The 9898-nt window shown below is 41.5% G+C and overlaps 1 protein-coding gene across 1 annotated transcript in view; it reads left to right on the forward strand.

The window, feature by feature from the left end:
- Window positions 1-9151, forward strand: part of UNC5D (unc-5 netrin receptor D) — a 622629-nt gene extending 613478 nt beyond the window's left edge. Inside the window, exon 17 of the mRNA XM_052661338.1 lies at window positions 8947-9151. Within this exon, the coding sequence (XP_052517298.1) occupies window positions 8947-9151 (205 nt within the window). The remainder of the gene's footprint in view (window positions 1-8946) is intronic.
- The last annotated feature ends 747 nt before the right edge of the window (window positions 9152-9898 follow it).

Genomic DNA, 9898 nt, shown 5'->3' on the forward strand with positions numbered 1-9898 from the left:
AAAGAAAAAAAGCAACCCTCATGACTCTAAGGTGCATTAATACATGGGGAGATAGAATTCATGACACAGGTCCTTGGAGGCAAAGTGTGATAAACCTCAAATCACATTTTCTGGTTCTGGCCCAATAGACCTTTGCCGAGTTTGCCGAGTCTGAATTTGAAGAGCCCTCAGTGTGAAGCCAGAGAGACCCAACACAGCCAAGTGGTGGGTGTTCAGGCTTCATCCCAGTTAAGGTAATGACTCATGAAACTGCCTACTAATACGAATCTGAAAACAGCCTGGGGCCAGTTTAGCCATGAACAAACCATATATACAGTTTGTAAGTGGCAGGTTTTTCTGCTAAAGGCAATATGCGAGAGAAGCTGTTTCTGCCGCTCCCAGAGAACCAACGGAGAAGGCAATGGCACCCCACTCCAGATTTTCCAGCCGGGAAAATCCCATGGACGGAGGAGCCTGGTGGGCTGCAGTCCATGGGGTTGCAAAGAATCGGACACAACTGAGCAACTTCACTTTCACTTTTCACTTTCATGCATTGGAGAAGGAAATGGCAACCCACTCCAGTGTTCTTGCCTGGAGGATCCCAGGGATGGGGTCGCACAGAGTCAAACACGACTGAAGTGACTTAGCAGCAGCAGCAGAGAACCAAAGTGGTGCTCCCACTCTAAGCTGCAGGAGTGGTGACAGGGGCATTGTATTCCGTTTATGCAAGGGGTGAGTTTGCACTGGTCTTTGAAGGACTAAGTTTCCCTTCTTTCTTTAGTCACTAAGTCACGTCTGACTCTTTTGTAACACCAGGGACTATGGCCCACCAGGCTCCCCTGTTCATGGGACCTTCTAGGCAATAATACTGGAGTGGGTTGCCATTCCCTTCTCCAGGGGATCTTCCCGACCCAGGGATTGAACCCACGTCTCCTGCATTGGCAGGTGGGTTCTGTACCATTGAGCCACCAGGGAAGCCCTATCCCTTAAGTTAATGTAATTTTCAGAAAAGATGGACATGCCCAAGCCCCTTTATAGTAGAAATCATTCTCTTCGTGGGTTCATCTCAAGCAGTAGTACAAATGCTGACAAAGTCAGAATCCCTGGATTTGACTGTCTTCATAATTGAAGAAAATGAAATTATGGGGAGGATTTTACTAATTCATTAAATAATCCTTTAATAAAGTACTTAACTATTTCTTTTCAGTATGTGTGAAGATTTATTTAAACACATTGAGTATTTTTCAAATGGAAAAGTATCAATATTTCTCCCTTTCCCCCTTCAGGATTAGTACCATGGTCTTTTATCTTGGAACAAATAGTGGTCTTTCTCCTCTATCCTCAGGATTCTTGAAAATATCTCAGTGTTATTGAAGAAGAACTTTAAATGAGACGTATTTTTCCATGCTATATCCCCATTCAAAGAAATCTGAGATTTGCTTTTGCAGTTTTCACTGCCATTCACTGCCAAATATGAGAAATTGTCAGAAGCTTATAATGAATGAAGCTGGAGAGCTGAAAACAGAGTCTACAACTGGCTTTATTCCTTTTGGCAGCTCACTGGGGGTCCTGAAGGCTCCAAGGCTTAAATCCATTTTCTAAAGAAGGAAGAATCCTTGCTAGTCCCTTTCAGGAGCCAGATAATGGAATAAGCAAAAGGAAGAACTATTAATATTAATTTTATTGCCAGATTAATTGGCCCCAAATAATTAATGCACCACCCTTAGGGCACAACAGAGTGGAACTCAGCATGTTTTCAACTGCCTTTATGTTTTCCTCTTGGGTTCCCCACACCAGCTTCCTTTCATGTGAAGGCACGGGGATAGAGGGGGGCATTGGTGGGGGGGGGTGGTGGAGAGGCAGAGGTGATATGATGATGAGCATCTTTTGCCTATTCTTTAGGAAGTGAATCAGACTTGGTTTATCGTAAAAGCTGCTCTGCTGTTTGAGTGGCCAGTGAGGATGAAATGTGGGGATGAAAGCTTGATGAACTGAGCAAATGCCTGTGCTGTGTCCAATTACTGTTATTCAGTATAAATGGTTTTTCTCTTCTATTTGCATTTAAAGAACCATATGGAGATTGTTTTTGGTCACATAAGAGGTTTTCATTAAATGAGACAATTAGGATGATAGCAGGGATATTAATATTTTTTTTCATTATGACTGTTTCAATTCCCTGTTTGCTACTATACAGTAGGATTATGCACCATTCTTGTAATGATGTCTCCCAATTTATTATAGGCAGCTTAACTTAGTTTTCACTTTGTATGCTGCCAAACTATTCAGAAAGAAGATATTTTTTAGAAAAAGTGGACATAGGTATAAATGGCAATGGTTTATAGAATATAAACAAATTTGTTGCCTCAGTGTTACAGGTGCAAGTGGTTCCCTGCTACTTGGAAGTGTTGAGTGACCCCCTAAATTCTGCATGAAAGTATTGCAGAAAGTATTGTGATGAGGCATCTTCCGTGCTAAAAGATGTGAGGCTGCAGCTCAGATGTGGTCCCCTGCTAGATTCATTCATTCTCACAATTAGTTACAAAGAAGAGCTTGCAGCTTTCAAATAGGCATATCAACCCCCTGGTAGCAAGGCTCTTGAGTCACTAAAATAGAGGCTTTGTTATCTGGAATTCAGAATGAAAGGCAGTCCCTTATAGGTCACACATAGTCAAGACAGAACTAAGATGCTAAGACAGGCAGACTCCAGCTTTAAGCACACACGTGCCCTGGGTAGCTCTTTCTGCCTGTATGTCCCCAGGGCTCACACAGAGCCTCAGACCTGTGCCTCCTCCATTACTGTTATCTGATCTTTCTGTTAACTGACTGAGGATTTAGATGTTACTATTCCCTAAGATGTTTGTATTTGAATACTTCTTTCAAGTACTAAAGAAAGGCTGGTATCTTTCGCTTCACACCTAGACACTTTGCCTTTTCATAAAATGAGCCCTGGGTTGCAACAGTAAATGGCAGAATTTTATCATTAGATCCTCAATTCTCTCCTCCTCTCTGTACCCAAAAATGGGAACAGAAAGCACAGTAATTATTTCCAAAAATTCTCAAATCTAACCTAATTTCCAACTAACATGGTCATTAGTCTGAGGCTGTATTTTGAAAACTGAGATTGTATATTAAAATTTGGTGGTTGACCCATATACACCATTATAAGTTGGCCTGTGTCTAACTAGTGAAATTGCTAACGATTTATGTTCTCAATTCTGCCCTGGCTTCCACATAAAGAATGGAATTTTAATTGGTGATGAGGGACAACAGGGTAAGGAAGACTCAGGAAGATGAAATTAACCATAGTAATAAAACATCTCCTCAGGAGCTCAGGTGAATAGAAAGCTTGTAGGGGCAACAAAACAAAATTAAATAAACTATTACTTACTTAATGAATGTACATGGATAAATCTATATAGGTGTCTTAGCATGTACTTTTTATGGTTTATCTGGCTTCTTTCAGTGAGAGTTCCAAAGGAAAAGATGAGGTCATTGAGTCTACAGGATTTAGAACAAAAGAATTGAAGACAAAGGGTGATTCTAAAGTAAATTCCTAAGATTTAGAGTAGATAATCTTATCTATACAGTATGCAGGGCTTCCCTGATAGCTCATTCGGTTAAGAATCCACCTGCAATGCAGGAGACCCAAGATTAGGCTACCCACTCCAGTATTCTTGGGCTTCCCTTGTGGCTCAGCTGGTAAAGAATCTACCTGCAATGCGTGGGACCTGGGTTCGATCCCTGGGTTGGAAAGATCCCCTGGAGAAGGCAAAGGGTGCCCACTCCAGTATTCTGGCCTGGAGAATTCCATGGACTACATAGTCCATGGGTTGCAAAGAGTCAGATATGACTGAACAACTTTCACTTTCACACAATATGCAGCGTCTTTCAGTTCAGTTGCTCAGTCATGTCTGACTCTTTGCGACCCCATGAATCGCAGCACGCCAGGCCTCCCTGTCCATCACCATCTCCCGGAGTTCACTCAGACTCACGTTCATCGAGTCAGTGATGCCATCCAGCCATCTCATCCTCTGTCATCCCCTTCTTCTCCTGCCCCTAACCCCTCCCAGCATCAGAGTCTTTTCCAATGAGTCAACTCTTCACATGAGGTGACCAAAGTACTGGAGCTTCAGCTTTAGCATCATTCCTTCCAAAGAAATCCCAGGGTTGATCTCCTTCAGAATGGACTGGTTGGATCTCCTTGCAGTCCAAGGGACCCTCAATAGTCTTCTCCAACACCACAGTTCAAAAGCATCAATTCTTCCGGCGCTCAGCCTTCTTCACAGTCCAACTCTCACATCCATACATGACCACAGGAAAAACCATAGCCTTGACTTGATGGACCTTAGTCGGCAAAGTAATGTCTCTGCTTTTGAATATACTATCTAGGTTGGTCATAACTTTTCTTCCAAGGACTAACCGTCTTTCACTTTCATGGCTGCTATTTTTCAGAATTATCTTAGTCGATCAGAATTTGAAAAGCCTATGACAAAAGATTCACTGCATAAAAAAGTAACAATTTGAAGCATCTAAGACCAGCATAATAAACACTGACTTCTTTAAACATTTTTCAAAGAGAAAGGAAAAAATTGTTTTGTTGGAGTCATCCACCTGAATTTCAAGATGTCTGTTTTTGCCAAATGTTCCTTTTTCATTTCCAAAAAAAAGAAAAACAAAGACACTCAGGAAATCAACTATTGCTATGAATTCTATTTTCTAGTATTAGCAGCATTTCCTGAATCGTGTTTGCATTTACCTGCCAGTGTTCAAATGTACCAGCATTATTATGAAGAGAAATGGGTCACACAGATTGGGATCAAAATAATTTCAAAAGGGAAGTAGGAAGATAACCAAATGGATATATGGTATACCCATTTTCAAAAATATCATAATACATTTGTACACATGTAAGTAGTAAAATGGGGTTTCCCTAGTGGCTCAGATGGTAAAGAATTTGCCTGCAATGCAGGAGAACTGAGTTCCATCCCTGGGTCGGGATTATCCCCTGGAGAAGGAAATGGCAACCCACTCCAGTATTCTTGCCTGGGAAATCCCATGGACAGAGGAGCCTGGTGGACTATAATCCATGGGGTCGCGAAGAGTTGGACACAACTGAGCAACAAACACTTAAGCAGTAAAATAATCCAGCTGTCTTTGAGAAATAGTCTGTATGTCCCCAGTCTTTTTGGCACCAGAGACCAGTTTCATGGAAGATCATTTTTCCATGGATTGGGGACAGGAGGCAGAGGATGGTTTCAGGGAAATTCAAGTGCATTACATTTATTGTGCACTTTATTTCTATTATTATTGCATCAGTTCCATCTCAGATCATCGGGCATCAAATCTCAGAGGTTAGGGCCTCCTGGCCGATAGCTGTAGCACTCTAGGGTCTTTTGTCTATGAATTATCCTGGGGTAGACAGGTAAGTATAGTTTAATAGGATGTCTGTTTATCCCAAAGCTGACTGAATCATTTTTAATAAGGCTGATATGCTGCTACATGTATCTACTATAATTAAGTGGAATTTGAGATTTGTGTGTATTGCCGAGTGTACTTGTATAAACTGAGAGCGTCAATCTGAAAACATGCTTTGGGGAGCACATTTAACTTGCTACAATATGTTCAGAGATCCGTGCCAAGGGAGAGTTCTATTTTTGCCTCTTTGATCATTTAGCTTCCTGTAGCCCTGGGTGCCTAGTCTGCACATGGGGGCATGTGCAGGGCTTCTAAGAACCCAGTGCCTGACAAGACTCATCCTGCAGCCTTGCTGTTCTTCCTCCAGGCAGGTGTGCTTGTAACAGCTTCGCACCACAGCAGCATCTATGAATATTCTGAATGGTTTGTTGGGACAAGGATTAATCCCAACCTCCAAAACATATTTTCTTCTGCCTCTCCTGAAGTTTTGTTTTTACATTTCATGCCCAGATCATCTTCTCATGTCAAACGTCAAAGCTCCCCCAGCAGTTAACAAAGGATAAAGATCTCAGAGTGGTTGGGGCAGGGCATGTAGCTCAGGGACCCCAGCAACTTCAACCGTCTAGGGCTTATTTTCAGCACCAGATGAATAGTCAGTTTCATCTTCTCTCAAATGGCTACTACATCTGGAAGTCTAGTTTGAGTTAAAAGACAAAACATGGGACGTCATTGGCACCATGACCTACAGGCCAAATCTGGCCCAACACCTGCTTTTCTAGCCCCAGAGCTAGAATGGTTTCAGGAGAATATGCAAGAATGATATGGTGTGATATGTGAAAACTGTGACATTCAAATTTCAGTGTCTCTATAAATATTAATTGGAACACAGTCACACCCTTTCACTTACACACTGCCAATAGCTACTTTCCCACTGCCATGGCAAAGCTGAGTAGCTGTTGTAGAGACCAGATGTGGTCCCTACGTTAAAAATATTTCCTCTGTGGGCCTTTAAAGAAATAGTTTGTCACCCATGGTATAGAATAATGGGTAGCTGTGGGGTTAATAGGATCACGAGGATTCCAGTCATTCCCCCAGACCTGAGTCCATTATTCATCAGTAGCAAATACAAAATATAAACCCTCAATAATATGAGAAATTTGTACTTCTTTTTGTGGTGCTTGCCAGCATTTGTCTTCCTTTGAAATGACAGTGGAGAGCATACAGAATTATTTCCCCCATGTCACAAATGTGTGTCAGTGGTCGTTATTCTCAAATTACATAGATACAAATTAGTACACAGCCCACCTAGAATCCAGTCACACCTCTCAGTTTTTGCCTCTCTTTCAGCTATTTCTCCAGTTTGTAATCTGCTTGAACACTGGGTGGGATGTGCCCATTTATGTATAGACCTGGAGATATAGCGCCTTTCCCCACAAACAGCTCCCTACAGGTAGGAGGAAGTGGCAGCATTCAAAGCAATGTTTTGAGTAAAAGGAACCAGGATCCCTTCAACTACGGAAACAATATTTGCTTTGCTATTTCTAGTAGTGTAGAAATAACTATACTGGATTCCAGGGCCACCTATGTGGGGAGTTGCAGTGGGAGCAAGAAGGAAGGAAAGAGAAGATAAAAGGAAAAGCAAGTAGAATTATTTTTTAGCCTGGGCTTCTCCCTCTCTCAAACTAAGATTCAGATGTATTGGAAAGTGTCTGTCGTACCCTGATATTTGTGCTGTTTGGCAACCAACTAGCTTTAAGTAGTCTCTTCAGGCTTTTGAACAAAATAGAACTTTATTCACTCAAAATTACTGTTCATGCATTGCTTATAAATGATAATGAGCCCTTAAAAACTTGTCTTCTCTTGCAACTGCTCTTGGCTCTAGGAGTCTACTTTGTGATCACATGCTGAGTCTGATGATCGAAAGTCATACCATCTTCAAGACAGGCAAATCTTCGTTGACTTTGGGAAATCTTTTCAATTCATCAGAATTCTACCATGACATTTCTATCCCTGCTGTAAAAGTACCTCTGAAAACCTGTGACCTTTAATCCTCTGTGTGGTCTCAGTCTTCATCGTAGCAAAGTTATTGTCCAAAAGGTTATCATTTGTTTTCACTGAAAATCTCATATCATCTGAAACAAGCTCCAAGCAATCAATTACTCAGTCGATAGATATTGAATAAATACCTGTCACAGTATTACAATCAGTGTTGTTGCAGAATCAGAAAATGATTAGCTATGGCCCTTCCAAGTGTCTGCAATCACAGTGAGAAGGCAGAGCTCACAAACATGGAATATATACATATGCATATGCATATATACATATATATATATGAATTTTACTCACATGAAAATGTAAGCAGAAGCATAAAGAGAAAAATAATAAGTCATGTTGAGCAGAGATGAGAATTGTCTAGAAGATGTTACTGAAAAACCTGAATGAACCTTCTGGCCAACCCAGCACAATCCGGGCCTTATAAGAGTGTAGGATGTTCATGAACAGAGGGGAAAGAGGGAAAGTGGGCATTTCCTAGCAACAGAATTCACTGGATGAAGGCAAGGAGAAAAGCATTACCTCAGTCAGCGTTAATGGCTCAAAGGAAAAAAAGAATATGGAGGGAAAATACATATATAGCCATAGCTAGGATGAGGCCAGACCAAGGCAGGCAGTGAAAACAGGTAGATACCTGATGACTGAAGAAACAAACAGGAGATATTAGAGAGTTTGGAGCTCTAACGAGCTGGAAGGCGTTTGCTGTGATTCAACTGTAAATTCAATAGAGCATAAATAATGAAGCTGCTGAGTTTGTCAGAAAGAAAGAGAAGATTCAAAAATAAATGTCCTAGTGTGAGAGATTAGAAGAATAGCTGTAGTTACTGGGATGCTTTTTTGCTTTTTTGATTCCTTTTTTAATGGGTAGAATATTTGTTACTAGAATGGGGGCCAGTAGGAGGCGTGGAGATGATACTGATTCCTGATGCACTGAGTCTGCGGAGGAAGACTGATACCTAATTGGAGCAGTCCCTCGGTCATTTAGAAAGTCTGTCACTAGCTCACATTAACCTAGAAGACAGGAGGTGCCGATTTAGACACTGTCCACTGGAGTTGATAACTAGTCCATTTGGTATATGAGCCCAAGGAATCACAGATAAAATCTTGACAGCCCATATAATCACTGTGGGAGGCATAAAGTAGTGTCGGATATTTTGGAAAAAAATAATAGGAGTTATATCATCACATAAGTTAGTGGAACAGAGCTTTTTAAGAGGGTGTTCAAGAGAGAAACACGCTCACACACACACACACAACTCAAGGAAGGTGAGGACCAAGAAGACACTTACAGGATAAGAAGGTAATTGGAAACCCTCCAAAGCACAGTTTCAGTTGAGTGATCTGATACAAACTAGACCATCCCCAGGTCTACTTTAATGGAGCTCTTTAGTAAAATAATAGCTCTTACAGTTCATTTCTAATTCCTTTATAACGATTGTATATGTTCCTTTATTTCTGTTTATTTTTGCCTTGTCATTTTGTTTCTTCAATTCTGTCTAGGAATTTGTCTTATTTTGCTACACAAAGTAGCCCGTCTGCTGTCATTTTGAACCTGTGGGAAGCTCGTCATCAGCACGATGGTGACCTTGACTCCCTGGCCTGTGCCCTTGAAGAGATTGGAAGGACACACACGAAACTCTCGAACATTGCGGAATCCCAGCTTGATGAAGCCGACTTCAACTACAGCAGGCAAAACGGACTCTAGCCCACTTCCTCTCCTGAGAGAGTGACGGCCAGCTTTGGGACATTTGCTTTCAATGGGAAAGAAAGAGGCAGCTTTCTGCCCAGTGGCACTGGGGAGTTCAGCCTTCATTTATAATCAGTCAACATCCCCGATTGAAGACACTGAATTTGATATAAGTAAAATATCTTGGTAGGGAAAAGTACTAGCTCTCTTAAACATAAGACGGTTCTACAGTCTCCTCTGAATCCATACTTGGGTTCACACTTGAGGGACTGCTCAGATTTGGAGTGACAAGGATAAAGTGAGAGAACTGTGGGGAAAGATGAGCTGTAACAAAGCTGGGAAGCAGAGATTAAAGCAGTGCATGTTTTGAAATAGATTTTTAATGATGCACCCCCAAAGGACCGGCTGATGCTGGTACCAGACTGTCAAGAGTTTTCTAACCAACTGGCATGGGAGATGTTGGCAATCAGTGTAAACTGGCTTTTAGAAGTGAAGCAGGGTTGCCAACTCATTTGTAGACTTCAACAGTGTCAAGAAGGGCATTTAGAATTTTGAATCTGAGTACACCACACCAGCACCAATTCCCTATCTATCCCAGCCACTCAATAGGTCGAGAGGTAAGAGAGACCACACGCTCGTCTTGCAGCATACCTACCCCACCTTCATTTTCTCCAAGGACAAATCTATCCACATTCTTTCTTCCCCTTACACTAGGGGAGAAGTTTCAAGGAACATAGACTTTTCAGTATGGGAATTTATTTTTTC

Source organism: Budorcas taxicolor, chromosome 24 (assembly GCF_023091745.1).
Source record: "Budorcas taxicolor isolate Tak-1 chromosome 24, Takin1.1, whole genome shotgun sequence".
Lineage (NCBI taxonomy): Eukaryota > Metazoa > Chordata > Mammalia > Artiodactyla > Bovidae > Budorcas > Budorcas taxicolor.